This window comes from Odontesthes bonariensis, chromosome 15 (assembly GCF_027942865.1).
Source record: "Odontesthes bonariensis isolate fOdoBon6 chromosome 15, fOdoBon6.hap1, whole genome shotgun sequence".
NCBI classification, from domain to species: Eukaryota; Metazoa; Chordata; class Actinopteri; order Atheriniformes; family Atherinopsidae; genus Odontesthes; species Odontesthes bonariensis.
The window spans coordinates 5,809,003-5,828,236 of record NC_134520.1 but is presented as its reverse complement, the minus strand read 5'-3'; the positions used below and the strand labels follow the sequence as shown (position 1 = coordinate 5,828,236).

At 40.4% G+C, this 19,234-nt stretch overlaps 1 protein-coding gene across 2 annotated transcripts in view; it reads left to right on the top strand.

Annotated features, from left to right (window-relative positions):
• Window positions 1-19,234, top strand: part of lpp (LIM domain containing preferred translocation partner in lipoma) — a 176,730-nt gene that overhangs the window by 48,539 nt on the left and 108,957 nt on the right. For both annotated transcript variants that reach the window (XM_075484837.1, XM_075484838.1), the window contains one exon: window positions 6,638-6,831. In XM_075484837.1, coding sequence (XP_075340952.1) covers window positions 6,642-6,831 — 190 coding nt within the window. In that variant the 5' untranslated portion in view covers window positions 6,638-6,641. The remainder of the gene's footprint in view (window positions 1-6,637; window positions 6,832-19,234) is intronic.

Here is a 19,234-nt window from a genome sequence, read left to right as displayed (position 1 = left end):
GTAAGACACATCAGTCTTACGTGATTCTGGCTTCAATATCCCATCTGGAACTCCATTTAATTGAACAACACTTTATTCATTCAAAAGAGGATTTTGGAATCAACAACATATATTTTTATTTACTTATCTGCTTATTGTAAAGTACCTGTGCAGCATTCTTATTTGAATGTCAAGTCAAGTCAAATCAAATTTATTTGTAGAGCACATTTCATGTACAAAACAATTCAAAGTGCTTTACATAAAACAAAAGCATTACAGCAGGGAGTGGAAGAAGCATTAAAAATAAATAAAAGAGCATAAATAGAAATAAATAAAATTATTCAAATTATTCAAAACAAGCAAAAGTCTCGATAAGTTAAAAGATACCGTTCAGATTTCATGCATAGACACATGAGAAAATAAATGTTTTTAACCTGGATTTATAAATGTCTCCATTTGGTGAAAGTTTAATCTCCACTGGCAGTTTTTTCTACTTGTTTGCAGCATAACAGCTAAATGCTGCTTCTCCATGTTTAGTCTGGACTTTAGTCTGGGGGGTATTATATACTGCATATTTTTAATAAAATGCATTAAATCTACCAGTAACTCTTCAAAAAGACAATGTCACTAAATGTTTACTTTGTGAATAGGGCGACCTGCAAGTTGCACTTGAGTTTTCACTACATCAGGCTAAAAAAAAGCCTAAAAAAAGTGTTTGTGTTTTATTCTATTGTAAGCTGAATGTTTTTGCCTTTTGAGTATTATTTGAAAAAACTGATAACATTTTGGACAATAAACGAAACACTCGAGAGGATCTCTGTGAAGTTTTCTTGTAATCAGTTATGTTTCCCTTCTGTGCTGCCTAATCAGACTCACTTTTCTAATCGGCATTGCAAACATCCTGTTAGGAAGCCCTCTGCTCGTGCAGCTTATGTGTCTCTTTGCACAGTACTGTCCATCACTGCACCAGTGCGGGCTCATGTGATTGTATGATCGAAACAAGATAGGGGCCAAGTTATTAAAACATTGCTTCGTAGTGCCTCCGCTGGTTTGAAGCTCCTAAGTATGAAATAAATTGTTGATTAAATTCAAAATGATCATTGAACCAAATGAGATTTATGTTGTAAAAATTTACAGATGTATCTGAAAAAAAGCTAAATGTGTATCTAATGTACCTTTTTTTTTTTTCTCGGTGGGGAGGTAAAAAAAAAAAAAAATTAAGAATAAGATCAGTAGAGCAGTATCAGCGGGAAGACCCAGGCCTCTGTTTTGGTCTTGGTGTTGAGATAATCTTGTCATGGAGCTGTACTGTTTTCAGTGGCTATATTTCAGAACATGATGTTTGACTTGCCCAATCATCTGATGTCCTGAGACTGCCAGTGCACCTTCACGATTAAATTTTCAACACTTGAAAGAGGTCCAAAACAGCTTTTTGCTTTGATTAATATGCCAGCACGTAGCATGGCGTCACACTTACGGTACCTTCAAATATTTACCCTCCTTGCTCAAAGCGGTTCCAGATCCATAATGACCGCTTGAACTGCTCGATATTCCCCGTTTTCAAACAGTGGAGCGAGTGCTTGTTTGTTTAATGTCGCATTAACCTGTTCAGCCATTCAACCAGTCCTAAAACAGAGTGAGTCCAATGCTGGGAAGACTTTGTAACAACCTCTTGCAGATGGAACCTTTAATTTTTAAAGCGTTTTCATCCGCATGGCTGATCCTCCGCACGTTGTGTCACGAACTGAATCCCAGTCGCCTACCACCCCTGCACTTGCTCTGAAAAACCTGCCAGCCAAAGTGTATCTCCGTCTTTATCTCTGCAGTGTCTTTTTGTTGGAAATTATGTTTTGATCGGTGCTTAGTGAGCCAAAAGCTGTGTAGTTTTAAGTGTTCTCTTCTCACGGGACAATGTCCAAAGTGGGAGACGAGGAGCTTAATTGCCCTCGTCTGAAGTCTGAGTTCACTTTTAAGCGTACGTATTTGCAAAAGTGTGGCAGTATTGAGAGTTTTTATTCTATAGCATTGATTGTATGCGTCAAAGAAAAATTCAGAGGGAAAACTAAAGCTTATACTGATCTTGCCTCAGACTTAAAAAAAAAAAAAAAAAAAAGCCATTTATTTATTTATGGCTGTTACATTAAAAACTGGGTTCCCTTTTTGCAGAATACTCTGAACTCACGAACGCTGCTTCACAAATTCACACCTGAAACCAGCACAACATAGTCAGTCTGATACTACGGCCATTGAGCCACTCCGTGGAATTAATTATGGGATTAGGCCCGTTTGTCAAGGGGCACCTTAGTGGCAGTAATAAAGGAAAGGAAAGTGCTACTCCTGCTTTGCCCACCAGATTTATATTTCTACTATCAGTGCTCTGCCTCTTGATATTAGCAGTATTAACAGCTTATGTGCTAAAATGTCACCCTACTCAAATGTTACAGTTGCCTTATAGAATCTTTAGAATCAGATTTTAGCCAGTTAGATCAAACAAAAATAAGAATGAAACCTCGCTCGAGCAAATAGTTGGCAAACAGATAATCTCTGTAACTGTATAAAGTATTGGACGTGTATCCGTTGAACATACATGCTTTTGTTATCAGTTTGCTCTCCTTCATTCTCACCGATCAGACCTTTGTTCTGAGGTCTGCCGACACCTGTCCACTTTATGCCGGCTGAGATGTCACAATAGAAAAGATTGTGCAAAAAGGGAGACTTTTTTTTTCCCCATGAAAAATATGAGCTCTTCCTAAATTTGATGTCAGCAACACATCCCCAAAAAGTTGGGATATGGCCAAGTTTTCGTTTAACAGCAGTCTGTTAGCGTTTAGGAGCTGAGGAGAGCAGCTGCTGGACCTTTGAAAAGGACCGACATCACATTCTGGTCTGATAGACAATTCGTTCAAATGAAATTGTGCGACGTCAGCAGTTTTGCTTGCAAAAGTCAACCTTGAGATAATTCCCACATAAATAGGTGGTTTTTCTTAGTTCGGCCATGCTTATTTATTTTTTTTCCTTCAACTTTTAAAGAAAAAAAACAACGAAAGAAAGAAAAACATGGTAACTACCAATACTTATAAGCAGATAAAGTGGGGAAATGGCAGGTGAAAAAAGTTAAGCATTTCACAGCTAAACCGTCCAGTACCTCCACAAGAGATGAAGACCAACCACGATGCTAAAGGCACAGTGGGAACTGCACTCCACATGAATGGTAACGTGGTTTTGTTCAATCACCTGCAAAATTATTCATCCCCTTATTGCATTGGATCGCAATTGGTATTGAATAATTCTACCGACAGCTGTCTTTGCTGGTGATTGAAGGAACTGACAGGATGCAGACATTTTGACCACATCAGATACAACAATGATAATATGTCAGTTTGTCTTTTAGGCTAATTTCAGAAGATAGCAGTTACCGGTCGTGTTATCCTGTTTACTAATGGGTAAAAACCGTTAACCGCTGTGTGCAAATAACGTTTCCTGATGCTTCACTTTCCAATAGAACTACAGCCCAGTATATCTGTGTTAGTCTGTCAATACCAGCTTAGTCCTTTGTCTCTCCCCATATTTTATGGTTACACACAGCCAAAGCATCACCATTTCTTGACAGGCTGTAAAACGAATAATTTCTTTCTCATGTACAGGCTAGTTTAAGCTTAACGCAGATTTTCAGCTTTTCAGTGTTTTACACCAAAGCTTCAAAGAGTGAGAAAAAAGATTAAACAAAACGCTGCTGTTACAGGAGTCAGTCACTAACCAGTCAGCATTTTAAAAGGAGAGGCTTCTGAACTGTGCAGTGTTGATAATGTGCTATTCAACATGCCATTCGGTTTCCCAGCCACAAAGAGTTTTTGCTAGAGAGCATGTCATTCTTTCCCTCTAAAATGTCTGAACCCTACCATCTTACATTAGAATTCAGTACTCTCTGCAGTCCTCTTTGGATGGGCTTGTTTGATAGTTTCCTCAGTGGATATGAAAGATTAATGCAGCTGAAGCACCTGCAGCGGTTCCTCAATGACAGCTGTATAAGTGCAGTGGAACAGCTGTGAGAAGACAACCCGACTACCATGAACTCATAAAGCAAACCGTGGAAACGTGGTGTCACTGCTTTGTGAGTCATTTTAACTGCCCTGGCAATCAGAATTGACTTTCCACAAAACTCCAATACAAATTCAGTCTCCAGTGTGACTGGATGCGTGTCTTTGACCTATCCGAAATGCCTCAATGTTTTGTAGATGTTTTCTTTTGGTGTTTTGCAGTGACAAGGATCAATGAAAAAATGCATTTTTTTTTTAGTTTATTGATTTGATCAAAGAAAATGAGCCAAAATGGATTTGTAAAGAAAGCACGTCTCATCATCAGACCTTTCACCACACTTTCTTATCATGAAAGTAGGAATGAGATGTTATGTTGTAATTAGAAGTTAGAACACGTTTCCAGTAAAGCTCATCATATGTGCATATGATTTACGCTGTAAGAATCATCTTTGTGTGGATCTCCTCAGGAGGTACTCGGTTTCCTCCTACAGTCCATAGACTGCAGCACTTATTTGGGGTGATGCGGATGCTTTAAACTTATACATTTGCTCATCTACCTGCCACAGACACCTGGTCAAATTTAGTAGACATTAAACATTGTCTGTGGATGGTGTCCATAGAATTAAACCTTTCGTGGCACAAAACTGTAATGTTATAATATGCAACAAGTTATTGAAAAAAGTACTGACAGCATGTAGTTGGGGCAAAGATGGATTTGTTCAGATAATATTCAGCTATTTTAGCCTGAGGCAAGCCAGGACCACCACAGTGATAGCACAGCCCCAACAGTGAAGCACAGAGGTGGAAGTGTAATGACATTGGTGCCAAAACTGTTGGGTAGATGACAGTTGTGGATGGAACGATGACGTATAAACCAAAAGCTTGTTGACAAGATTACTTCCAGTCTCCAGCAGCTTGGCAGAACAGGAATTTTCCAAAATGATGATAATCCAAAGCAGAGCTCACATAAGCTTCTCTAACCAACAAAAGAAATAAGCAAAGATGAAAAATAAAATAAAAACATGCATTGTTTTAACTATACACATTAAAACTCTTAGTGCAAAGATACATAAGAAAATAAATGAAAACGTTTGGCCATCACTTCTTCTTTTTTTTTTTTTAAACTAACCCCCTTTAAATAAGTTATGGAATAGACGCATAGCAGTGTATTTATAAAACTAATATGATAAATAACTTAACTTTTGTTGCATTGAGAGCCTACTATGGGGTGTATATTGAGTCTTCAGTGCCGCATAAAAGCAAATGCAATCATATTAAACTAAGCACATTGGTTTATGTGGCCTTAATGTGGCCTATAGGGTGTCCATAAGTTGACATCCTACAATAAATTATTTGCCTTCCTCAAAGAATGCCACCACTTACTGTCACAGAACCTTTTCCTTTCCACATATCAAGTCTTATTCAGACACGCTAAGATCATTCAACCCCCCCTCCCTTTTTTTTTTCTTTCAATCCATCTTTTATTCTGTTAGCCATTTGAGTGTCGGGAAATGAAAGCATTTGCATTGAAAGGACAGGTGGGTGTGAGACACCAGCGCTCGTCTGAATTGTAGCATTAAGAGCAGAGAAAAGAAATCAAAACTAAGAACCATTCAGACGGCAGGAGGAGCAGGGATTTGAGCTGATATTAAAAGATGATTTTGCGTGGGCTTTTCTGCTGTGCTCTGGAGAAAGAATTCAAACCCTGTATCAGTCAGAGTGAGGATAATAAACGACACAAACATCAGAACACTGAACAACAAACACAAACAAAAAGAAAAGGGGGGGAGCACGGCGCATAAATAGTTCAAATATTTCAAGTGATTTCAGAATGTGATGGTGAAATACTGGATGTTTGTGTCCTCAGCCACTGCAAGTTCTTTTAGTCTGTGGTGGTGTTCTGTTTGCTGCTACTGTGGAGAGGATGCACCTTTCAAATAAAGTCGTAGCACTGATTAACAATCAGGGATGCACAGTTTTTGATAATTTGATCAGTTTTATCAATATTTTAAAGTTTTGCTCTGCAAAAAGCACACAAAAACTTCAATTAGATGAAGAAATGAATCGATCACCTCGTGTTTTGTCATTCCTGAACACTGTTCACGGCTCATTTTTGACAGCCACATCAACAGTAAAAAAAAAAATCATTTAGTGACTTCAGTGTTACACCATTTTTCAGTACTTTTTCTCTTCTAAAGACCCTGTTTTTTTAAGATGCTTTGTTGCTTTCACAGCTCTTTGTCTTTCACGTCACACTTTGTTTGTTGATCTTGTGCAGGCATCGCACGCAAGAGTGTGAGAAAAGAAAAGGCTCCAAGTCATAGTTTAAAAGTGATTTCCCCTCCACTTCGATACTTTATTAAATCGGACACATTGCATGTCAACAACACAGTGTGCATTACCCTATTTTTTATTTCCAAAACATAATTCTGCCCGTCGGTATAAAGCTGATTCAATAGATAAAAGAAAAAGACACATACGCACATGATAAGTAGGGCCTTTACTTCTAGAAACCACAAGTTTCCCTTGACATACATTTATTGTGGGTGTCGGGGAGTTTCATATTATCAGTCTTGATTTCACAGTATTAGTTTGAATTGTTTTTATGTTTCTCTCATTAGAACTATGTGGACCCCAGCAAATGACCAGACGGGACAGGTGGCAGCCAGGATGGAGACCACTCCGTCCTTGGGTAGTGCCAGCGTCTCCATCTCTCAGCAGCAGGCACCCAAGAAATTTGCACCGGTGGTGGCACCCAAGCCCAAGTTCAACCCTTACAAACAGTTTGGAGATGCCACCCCCTCTGACCCTGCAGGTAACAGCTCAGAGGACAATAAACTGCACACATGTAGCAAGTTACAAATAAACCATTCCCAGTTTTTACACCACTGGACAATAGGATTTGACTTTTTTCTAGCTAACAACATATTAAGTTAGAACAGCGTTTCCCGTTCTCCACTGTGCAGAGATTCAGTTTTAGTCAACATATGATTTCCTGCTTTTTCCAAAGTAATCCTTTAAATTACTAATAAAGGTTACAGAAAAAGCTGGGATGGTGTGTAAAATGTAAATGCAAGCAGATTGAAGTGTGCAAATCTTATAAATCCCTAATTTATTCACAGTTGAACATAGAAAACATAAAATGTTGAAAGTGAGACATTTTGGTATATTATGAAAAATATCGGCTGTTCTTTAATTTGATGGCAGCAGCGCATCTCAAAAAACACGGACATGTTTCCCACTGTGTGGCATCCTCTCTTCTTTTAACAACAGTCTGTCAGGTTGGGTGGATGAAGGTTGGACACGGATTTCAAAAGAAAACTGGGTTTATTTCACAAACAAAAACAAATTTCAAACCAAAGGCGCCGCTGAGCCGGATTCAAAAAACATAACTGTGAATAAATCAAACAAAAAGACTTGCTTGGCATGGGATAAATAAATACTTAGCTTGGCAGGTGACGAAGATCATGGGAAAAACAGGTAACATGGGAAACAAGGCAGGCAGGTCAGGTTGGTACGGCAGGCAGGTCAGGTTGGTACGGCAGGCAGGTCAGGTTGGTACGGCAGGCAGGTCAGGTTGGTACGGCAGGCAGGTCAGGTTGGTACGGCAGGCAGGTCAGGTTGGTACGGCAGGCAGGTCAGGTTGGTACGGCAAGTAAAGATCCGGCAAACAGACAGGGGAGACAGGAAACTAAATAGAGGGCTGAGTGATTAGTGACTGGGTGCAGCTGGTGGGGAATGAACAGGTGCAGTGAATGAACTAATGAACTGAGTGAAGGGAAACTAAAACATGGCAAAACTAAAAACTAAACATGGACTAAAAACCAAAACGTGACCTAAAACATAAAACTGGAAACATAAGTTCCATGGCGTGACACAGTCTGGAAACATCTGGGAACTGAAGAGACCAGTAGCTGGACCCTTGGGAGAGGAATGTCGTTCCATTTTTGTCTGCTATAGGATTCTAGCTGCTTAATAGTCCTGGATCTTTGTCGTATTTTGTGTGCACCAAATGTTTTTTAGCTTGATAAACGATTGGACTGCAGGCAGGTCAGTCCAGCACCTCCTCTAGTATGAAGCCATGCTGTTGGAATAGATGTGTCCCTGAAAAAGATGTTGTCTGGATGGGAGCATATGTTGCTCTAAAACCTGTATATACCTTTTAGCATTGATGGTGCCTTTCCAGATGTGCAAGTTGCCAGTTCCATAGGCACAACTGCACCTCCCTTACCATCAGAGATGCAGGCTTTTGAAGTGAATGCTGACAAACAGGCCTGATGGTCCCTCTCCTCTTCAGTCTGGATTATGTGAACAGTTATCTACCATGCCTCAATCCACTTTCAACTAGCTTTGGCCCAAAAAAGATGGTGGTGTTTCTAGATCAAGTCCACAAAGACTTTTTCTTTGCAGTATAGAGTTTTTACTTGCATCTGTGGATGGAGGGGTGTGTCTGTGTTCAGAGACGGGGGTTTCTGGAAGTGTTCCTGAGCCCATGCAGTGATTTCTATGACAGAATCTTAAGTTTTTAATGCAGTGCCACCTCAGTGCCTGAAGATCCAATACTGTCCAACCAACCAACTGCCATGTTGGTTGTGCACAGAGCTGCCTACAGATTTTCTGAATCTTTTGATGATAACATGTTGTGTGGTTGATGGAATGTTCAATGTCAGTTTTTCTGAATATGCCCCTGAGAGACTAACTAACGACCTGAGAGACTCTTTGCCCCTGAGAGACTCTGCCTCTCGAAGATGCTCTTTTTTTAGACCCAATCAGGTTATCGACCTTTTTCCAATTAACATATTTAGTTGCAACTAAAGCTGTACTGTTTTGAGATGTGTTGCTGCCATCAAATTCAAAATGAGCTAATAATTTCCATATCTAGCTTTAAACATACGATATATGTTTTTTATGTTCTTTTGTGAATCAAATTTAGGTTTATGAGACTTTTGAATCATCACATTCAGTTTCGTTTGCATTTTATTAACATGTTTAAATCAGGCTTGTAAAACAAAACAGCTGCTGCTGAATGTGCACCCCTCAGTGTTCCACATTATCATCAGTTGAAACAGAATCCCCCATTTTTTTAATGTTCTTTCAAAGACACACTATTTCTAAGTAGTACATTAGCTTGTTTGACCAAAAAAAAAAGGCAAATCTACAGCATTTGACATTGGTTTCCATAGTTACAGAATAATATATAATTTTTTCAAAACAGAGCGTTAGGAAACAGAGTGAAGGAGCTTAACAAGGTTGAAACGCACAATCACTAATTCTAGAGAGTGTCTCTCTGTCATGGTAACACTGAGCACTCATTCACTTCTTTAAGTATTATTCTAGGTCGCATGGATCATACATGGATCTTATTTTCATACTTTTGGCTTCTTTCGTCATCAGCTAAGGAGTGTTCAGACTGAATGGAAGGAGAGCAGAGGCAGCTCATATAGACGGCCGTTAATGATGCTCTGACCCTTGTTTTGCAGAGTAATTACAGGTAATTAGAAAGGTGTTAATGCCATGGATATTTTCAAGGTAAACGTAGTAAAAGTAGTGGGGCTTACAGGCGTTCAGGAAGCCTTGTGTTGTGTGTTGTTTTTTTTTTAGGTCCTTTGTGAAGTGATGGCTTCTTTTTATTCAAAAGACCAGAAGTTTGGGACTTTAATTTTTATGTATAAAGTTTATTTTATTACTCATACTAATTATTAAGCTTTGTATTTCATGAAAAGTTTATTAAAAAAAGTGTTTCTAGTTTAAGACCGGTGGAGGTTTACAGTGTTGCCACTGCTTTCATAATTACCTTTGATGAGTAATATCCTTTGAAACAGGCCAGTGGTGTGAGAGGTAATAATTAGTCTCCTTTAAAAAGACTTTTAAACTGACGATTCTTGCTGTTTACATCAAGAGAAGCTTTTAAAGTAGTGAGATGTGCATTTTATTTATAGGTTTAAAATCTCTTTATTTTTGTGTTGGAAGAACAAGTGGAGTTGTTTTCACTCTGAGGAACAATAGTAGGAAGACTAAATCAAATGACAAAAAAACTTTCTTTTCTGTTTAAATTGGAAGAACGCTTAGTTACTTATTATTTGCTTGAAAGAAGTAACACTGAAAACCGAAATGTTGCAACCTTTTCAGTGCTACTTAACATTAAAATAGTTACAAGCTTCGACATTAAGATTCTTCATGTTTTACTTAATCAGTGGCCGAACTCACTCGTCCGACTTGTAAAATGACGGCCAGTTAAACTGATAACAGGGATTATTCCAAACCATTAACACGCTAAATGTGCTGTTGTTGTTTCTGCAGGAACATTGTGCTAGAATTGATATTTGTTTTTTTTTTTCGTTTTAAACCTTTATTGACCCTGAATGACATAACACTGAACACTACAGACTGAACTGAGTCAACTTTAAAAGTTTCTGTAACCAGTGACTAAAACGATCTGTTTTGCACTTGATTATGATATTAACTCTATCTGGCATTTTTGTTTGATATATAATATTTAAATGAAACAGAATATTTCCATGTTTTCTTTAGCATAAATTATCCAAAGCGCTATTAAAAACAGGTATGGTCGTTTGGTTCTGTCTGCTCAGTATTAACGTTGTTCCAGATATCAGCTGAAAGAAAAAATTTAGTCGGGGCTACACAGTGGTGTGGTATTTAGCACCGTCACCTCACAGCGAGAGGGTTCCAGGTTCAACTCCCGGCTGGGGCTTTTCTGTGGGGAGTTTGCATGTTCTCCCCGTGTATGCATGGGTTCTCTTCGGGTACTCCGGCTTCCTCCCACTGTCCAAAAACATGCATGTTTGGTTAATTGGTGTCTCTAAATAATTGTCCTCTAGAGTGTGTGTGAGCGTGTGTGTGGTTGTTTGTCTCGTTTGTCTCTGTGTGGCCCTGTGATGGTCTGGCGACCTGTCCAGGGTGTACCCAGCCTCTCGCCTGATGACCGCTGGGATAGGCTCCAGTTCCCCCGTTACCTGACAGACGGATTAAGCGGGTATAGAAAATGGATGGATGGAAAATGAACTTGTTTCTTTAAACTTACTCGCCTGTTTTCTTTAGGAATTCTCATTGAGTAAAAAAACAACTCGGTTAGAACATCTGTTGTTGTTTAGCTGTGATCTTTATTAGCTGATTCTTTGTCGTCTTTTTGTTCCGTTTTGTTTCATGAGACTTTCACATTTTTAACGTTTTTAAACCTAAATTCAGCCGATTGCTTGTTGTGCCTGAAACTGTCTGGGCGTGAGTACAACAGACCGTGATCAGTCCGCAGGCCGTGAACACAGTCTTTGATCGGTAAACGGACTCTTTGTGGAGGGCTAACAACAACGCAGAAAATAAATGAAGGCATTGCATTGGTTCTCATTTACCCACTGCATGTGACTTTTCACTTGGCCAGACAGAGATGTTAGCATTCATTTAAACACGAGTGCCACATTTCGCTTGCGTCTGACTTGTCCCTACTGCGCAGCAGGGCAACCCTTTGGTTTGTGCGATGTTTTTAAGTAATTATTTAAACCACCTTAAACAAGTTAAGATGTTGCAGGGGCGGTCTGTGGCGTAGTGGGTACCACAGACGCCCCATGTACAGAGGCTATAGTCCTCGCTGCAGCTGGCCCCGGTTCGAATCCCGCATCGGACGGCCCTTTGCTGCATGTTATTCCCCCTCTCTCTGCCCACTGCTTCCTGTTTCGCTTCACTGTCCTATATAATAAAGGCATAAAAAGCCAAAAAAAAAAAAAAAGGATGTTGCAACGGTGAAACCTGGCACAGAGATGATGTTGCGCTCCCTTTTGTCTTCCACTTTGCCGTCGAGCTGATGTGTTGTAACGTGAGCATTATCTAAGCCTCTACCCTCAAACCCCATGAGAGCCATAGATTTCCAAAACAGGGGAAACGGTTACGAAATTCAGTAAGTTGTGATCGCACTGTGAGGCTGAAAACACGGCTCTCAGTGGGGGTTTGTGGTTTGAGCTCAGACCGTCTTGCACTCCAGATGTTAGTTTTGTGTAAATTGTTCTTAGACGACTGCTGTTTCGGCTCTGCCTACCACTGTATGTTTGTGTGTGTGGAGGGGGTGATATTCAACAACAAGGCGATACACAGTGTTTTACAAAAGCCATAAAAAAAAATCAAGCTAAAATGAAAGGATAAGTTTTGCAGTATAAAAGGAAATACATAAGTAGGTGTAATAGTCTACAAGTCTGACCCGGCCTGTCTGAAAAAGCAACAGTTTTGAGTCAGTTAAACAAAACTGGACTATCCAGACTGTTACGTCTGTGATGGTATGGGGTTGTGTCAGTAAACGCCTCCATCATGGCAGTTTCAATACAGCCACAAAAAGACTAAATCTTCTCCTGGACTATACATGCACGAGACAACACAAAAGCTGTTCTGCACACTGTAGAAGAGGGTACAGGGTAGTGTAGTCCTGACCTTTCCCCGAAAGAGAACGAAAGAGAACTGGGAATTTAAGGCTGCCCCGACGACGCTAAACCGAAAGATGTGTTCGCAGGAGGAATGTGACAAAATAAAGGCGGTAGCATGGTTGCCGCGTCTGTCACGGCGGTGTCGCACCGTGACGTCAAAATGACGTTTCAGGCCTGGCGCTTGTTATGGAATTATTGTCTTAACTCCCTATTAAGATTTTGCTTACCTTCCTATTACATCTGATGAGAAGTGAAATAGAGACTTTCAATGTTTGTGCCGGCCGGCCACGTGTTTATTTTCTTCTGCAAAAGAGGTCAGTCCCCACCAGTCAGCGTTCGTGGTGAGAAGAGACCCAGAACAAAGGAAATCAGAAGCATTTATACAGAAAGAGGAGGGTTTGGTTCTTTCAGGTGACACCTGAAAGAACACACCGTGTGTATTCTCCAACCGTCTCCTTGCCACACCCCCTGGGGGAAAGTCTCGCACTTTGGGGAGATGCAGAATCCGGAGACAATGGTCATTTGAATGATTATTGTCAATGTGTTAATCAACAGACACATGGTCTGCAGACATTGGGTCTACAACAAGGTGTCTTTTAAGAGACAAAAGGTTAGCAGACATCGAATTTACCATAACACTTGTCCCTTTTGATTATTAATTAATCACTAATAGGAGAAAACCATAAAAAATAAAAAAAATGAAATAATGTAAAACTAAAGGAAAACAATATTGAAATAGAATTTTAAAAAGATAAAAATTAGAAATCATCAACCACTTTCTTTCAATTGAGTAGACCTAATCACTAATAGAAAACAAAACAACCTTAAAGAAAAATAAAAAGGAATTAAAAAAAAAATAAAAGGGAACAAAATTAAAAATAGTCATAACTATTATCACTAATTCACATAGATTGAAAAATATATCATCCTGGCGGTTGTCTACAAGAGAGAAAGTAATAATGGGAATATAAAAACAAATAAACAAAACCAAACCAAAGCAAAACAAAGAAAATAAAAATGAACATTTACAAAATGTTATCAGAGTCTGATTTGGTGTCAGGAATGTGAACAGAGGTTGAATTTTGGTCGGCCTTATTGGCATACACATGAACATACGTGGAGGAGTAAATCATCTTTGTTATGAGCACATCAAACAGCCATTTTAACACGCATGGAATTAAGATGCAGAGCAAAAAGAAAATTATAATTAAAAACCGTGCTGGCCATCCTTGGCTCTAAGATTTTTAACCTAGAAAGTCATTCACTGCTGGTGGGGGTTGAATGGCATCTTGCATATGTTTGATGATGCTGGTAATGTTCTCATATTCATCAGAATGGTTGTCTTCAGTTCCAGAGGTCCGCTTGACCGTCTTAAAATCTAACAACATGTTAAATTTGGGAGCCATGTGGGTCGAGTGACCCATTGACTATAACTGAGTTGTTTGTACATATCCGAGCTTGGATATTTAATTCCACACCAATACGTGCCATGGTGTAGTTTGTTGAAACACATCTAGTTGGCGTTTATTGAGTTGATTCCTTGCGTCGTCCTCTCTGGCGTCTGTGCGTCCTTGCACCATTCGTCCTTGTGTTGTTCCTCCTCGGCGTGTGTTCCTCCTTGTCGTTCCGGTTGGCAGCTTGGCTCCTCCGTTGCCTCGGGGATCTTCCTTCAGTGGTTGGCGTGGACCCGCGTCGTTCTCTGCCATCGTCACAGCGGTATGCGTCATCAGAAGGCCCTGGAATGGATCTCGTTACCATTTGGAATGCCGGTGCTTCCTTCTTAGGCCCTCCACCCCCACCCAGTCGTCAGGCTGGCATGGCGTGATGTGGAAACTGGTGGTGATTTTACCTGCTGACACAGAGAGACAGAATAAGTTTTGCAATATTGTAACATATTTCCTTGTGTGAGTGGAATGGAGTGGCCTGGTTACAAACTCCGTGTGTAAAAGAATTGCAAAAGGTCTCATGTGCATGTTAAATGTTTTCCTTATTCTAATATGCATAAGGACAATAGGCTTTTGTCCATGGCAGTCCTGTTTCCTCACAACACTACGCTAATTTGATTTTAGAGTGTCATTTTCTGGCAGGGTGTTATAAACAATGTTGTTTGAGGTTAATAGCAAGAAATGTATTAATTTGGGTTATTGCAGAATTGACAAAGTGAGCTGGGAATAATCTCTGTTAGCAGAGCCTCTTTAGGTATTTTGCTTGGAATACTTCAATTCAGTTCGACCACACGTCGATCTATTACTAAGCAATTATTCAGGTGTTCAAATGGTCTGTCTGTGGTGGGTGAGTGGGTGTGATCGTTTTGTTTTACCTGTTATGGGTTGCACAAACCATTCATGATTGATGAAACTTGAAGAAAATCTGAAAATCCTTTAGTGAAAACAATGTTGGGTTATAGCATTATTCTTCCCCCCTTTTGACACATGGTTCAACCCATGCGTCAGTTATGCAAAGTGAGGAAAGAAATGTTTAGGCAGGAAAGATTTATCGTCAGGTCCACATCACACAGCTTCCTTTTCTGTGTGGCACTGGAGCGTCTTTTCCTGTGGTGTGGCGAAGGGCTGTGTTGCTGTAAGAAAGTTGGGAATGGTAACAGGAATTGATACAAAATCAGTGGCAGTGTGTTGGAATGTCGCTCTGTTTGCAGCCAGCGGCATCCTCGCCTGCATTTCCTAGAGAGAGACAGGATCTGAATGTTGTTAGTGTGAGAATAGAATATCAACATCAGAATAGACCTGCAAAGTGGGATGCAAATCTTTAGGTCATCAGCATATTGTAACGAAGTAGTGTCTGGAGAGAAAACAAAGGATTCAAGACTGTCTGAACGCTTCATTGGCTTTCACAGTATTCTTGAAACAGACGTGTGAATGTATGGCCTCGTGTGCTAAGTTGAAAGCAAACCAGAATTAGCTTCCTGTGTAAACCTGGAGCCTCAGAGTAGATGTCTGAAAAAGTTGACCATTGAAACAAATATTGTATTAATTGGCTGCATTACCTGCTTGCAGACCCTGAAAAACACGCCACTGTGTTTGCTGATTTTTTTTTATCTCTGATCTTCTTATCAGGAAATAAAGGTGTGTGTTTTGGAGAATCATCACCTGGGACAATGACTCCTGCTGTCTTAAGAGACTCAAAGAATGGTGGTTTTCCATCGATGGCTTCTTGTTTAACTGAATTACAAAGTTTAAAGTCTGATTTTGGAGTGATGACAACATTTTCACAAACTTTGAAAAACATCATACTTACCGACAGTCCACAGCGACTTGGAGACCTCCTGTAAGGCTGTTTGAGTACAGTGTTTTCTTTGGACAAACAACAAAAGTTTTTTAGAAGTGCTTTTAGTTACCAGCTGGATTTTCCTTTGGGTGTGCACACAGATGTCACTTTTTCTCTTTTTCTTTTTTTTTTTTTTTTTTTTTTTTTTGTACCACTGCAGTGTAGGTGAGAAACATAAACCAGATTGATCAGATTTTCTTGCTAATCGGCTGCACGCTTACATGATTTCATAACGGGGCTTAAATCTTCCCAACTATCTGATGTGTGTTCTTCTAGTGGGATGTGTGGGCCTGAATGAGACTAGTGCAGCACATTTATGTTGTGTCCAATAAATGTGTTTCAATGCGAGTTTGTCAAACCTCTCCTTTAACCAGCCTTCCTCATATGATTCCTCAGGTGGCACATAAGGAATGCATTCCCGGTCCTCTGGTGTCTTAAAGTCGTTTGCTTTTCTTGGCTGAAACAAAACTCAGAAGCATGTTAAAGTTTGCAATTTCCATTGGTTAGCAAAAGTCATGTTCAGGGTGTGGTAGACGAGGTGTGTGAAGGAGTTGGTGCGTTGAGATTAGAATCCAGCCGCCATTGGTTTCAACTCCTTCGCATGTAAATGGAATCTGTATCTGTGTATATCTCTCACCTCGTGTCTCTGCCTCTGTCCTTTGTAAACAATCTCTTTGAATTTTGTTCTGTCTTATTATTTCCCGTTCCCTTTTCTTCAGTTTTTCTTCTAACTTTGATATGTCTTTTAAACTAAGGGACCCCCTATTGGGAACCCAAACATTTAGATATTTTAACCTTTTTCCCCCACATTTCTTTCTCATAACGTCAACAAGTGGCCCTCCCCGGAGGCCGCGCTCCTCAACGGGGACCTTGCTCCCCATTCCAAATAGGAAGCGTCGTACGACTGATTTAACTTTCCTCATGCTTCGTTTTCTTAAGTTTACAAGCAGCAAAAAACTACAAACAAACACACATTAGACAACATTTACAACATTTAACGTCTCTGCTTCGTTTTCTTAAGTTCACAAGCAGCAAAAAACTACATTAGACAACATTTAACGTCTCTGCTTCGTTTTCTTAAGTTCACAAGCAGCAAAAAACTTTGCCACCTGCTAAGATCATGAGAAATGGAAATGCTAAAACCCAAATTTGAAATAATAATTTAGAAGTCAATATTTCAGTACTCACCAGATGTTTTTTCGCTGATCTATGTTCATTGGATTTCAGCGGCAACGATTCAGGACAAATACACAGTCAGCCCTCCCGTCTTAAAAACTAAACAGACGTTCAGAGGCTGAATTATATAATTCAGGACGGCCAATCGCTTCCCGTGTCTTGCCCCGGACGATTGCGCGTGAATCCTGCCGACAACGCCAAATTGTTATGGAATTATTGTCTTAACTCCCTATTAAGATTTTGCTTACCTTCCTATTACATCTGATGAGAAGTGAAATAGAGACTTTCAATGTTTGTGCCGGCCGGCCACGTGTTTATTTTCTTCTGCAAAAGAGGTCAGTCCCCACCACTCAGCGTTCGTGGTGAGAAGAGACCCAGAACAAAGGAAATCAGAAGCATTTATACAGAAAGAGGAGGGTTTGGTTCTTTCAGGTGACACCTGAAAGAACACACCGTGTGTATTCTCCAACTGTCTCCTTGCCACACCCCCTGGGGGAAAGTCTCGCACTTTGGGGAGATGCAGAATCCGGAGACAATGGTCATTTGAATGATTATTGTCAATGTGTTAATCAACAGACACATGGTCTGCAGACATTGGGTCTACAACAAGGTGTCTTTTAAGAGACAAAAGGTTAGCAGACATCGGATTTACCATAACACGCTTCCCTTGAAAAGACGGCGCAGCGCGTTGTCGTGCACCAGTCGATTTTTGTAACTTGGCGGCGCCGAGAACAACGAACCGGATGGACCGATGTGAGACCAGGCTCAGTGAGGAGGTGCGTTTGTACAGGCAGCTGTACGAAACTGCAGTGAAACAGCACAGGGAGCACGTAAACTCCCCAAACTGGTGCACAGAGATTGGCAGAACTTTGGGGAAAGAGGGAGAGTTCTGTAAGAATGTGTGGAGGAAGCTACGGGACAGATACGTGAAGGCAAAGAAGAGGGCAGAGACTCTGTTGATGCCGGGGGCTTCAAACCTTCACCTCTTTTAACTGAATTAAAAAATTAAAATGATCCGAAAACTGCAGCAGTATCATTAATTACAGTATTCCTGCTCTTGACAGCGGCATTGTTTTCTTCTCCACTTTCGTGGTTGTAGAGTAGAGGTAACCTTCACGTAGCAGCGCCACCTCTGTGACGGAGAAAATTGCAACTACTGGCGCGCAACGACTTGCGCCACTATATAGGGTCCTATGGCGGGCACGAACTCGTGACGTCATCAACACTGCTCGCGCGAGCAGACGCGGCAACCATGCTAGAGCCTTAAGGTCTTTAAAGTGACGTGAGAAGGAATGGAAACATTACTAAGTGGTAAAAGCCCCACCGTCCCACATTTCTGCTGTGTTTTATAGGCCTAAAATGCAAAAATAAATGTGCTATTTTTTACTTTTTTATTATGACAACTATCACATAATCGAGATTACCAAAATGTTTGTGAAAATGACGTAATTCAGGCAGTTACTATGTTACTAAGAAACATCTGTAGACCTGCTGTCACAGCTGACTGTGTGACTTAGGCTACATGTTTATTTGTAAATCCAACTGAGATCCGATGAAAAATGTTCAATCAAGACGCGTCTTGTGTCACATTTTAATGCCTGGTGTGAACACTTGATTTCCACTTATGATAGAATCACCGTCTGAACAAACTTAGAACTGCTGCATTGTTAACTTGTTACTTTTAGTGACAAACTAAAAAATCCACAAAGGTCTGTTAATTAAATCATTTTTTGTGTGCCATTTGCGTGCCAAAAACCAGAGATTTAGAGAGCTTACTACATTTTATCTCCTTTTTCGTGACAAAAGATCAATCGACAAGGCACTGATGTAAACTTTGATATGTTTTGATGATCCACTTGAGTACATTTTGTTCCCCTCCCACTCACCAAAGCATGCACAGGAACCTAAAGTCCAGCAGATGAGCCTGTGCCTGGGTGCTCTCTGTAGGTCTACGCCCAACAGGAGGAAGAAGTGGCTTATTGAGATTAGCAGAAGTGCTGCGGAACAGATGGGCTCCGAGGCATCTTCTTGTGTCTTGTGTCTGCATCAAGTAGATTTGCTCGGTGCTGATGTTGTGCACATGATTGGGAGATGTTTCAGTGCAGCTTAGTGGCGTTATTAACATCACTTCCACTTCCTCCAACTCTAATCTCAACACGTCAGAGATATCCCCTCAGAAGGAACGTAGAGAGGCAGCTTTCTGCGTTCTTGCTGGTGATTTTCCATCATCTTCGTTATGTGCAATGTTACCGAGTGTGCTTGGTGTGGATAGAGGGAGGTGATATGGCAGGAAACGGGAATCCTAAAAGAGTAAGGGGTGAAGGGATTAAA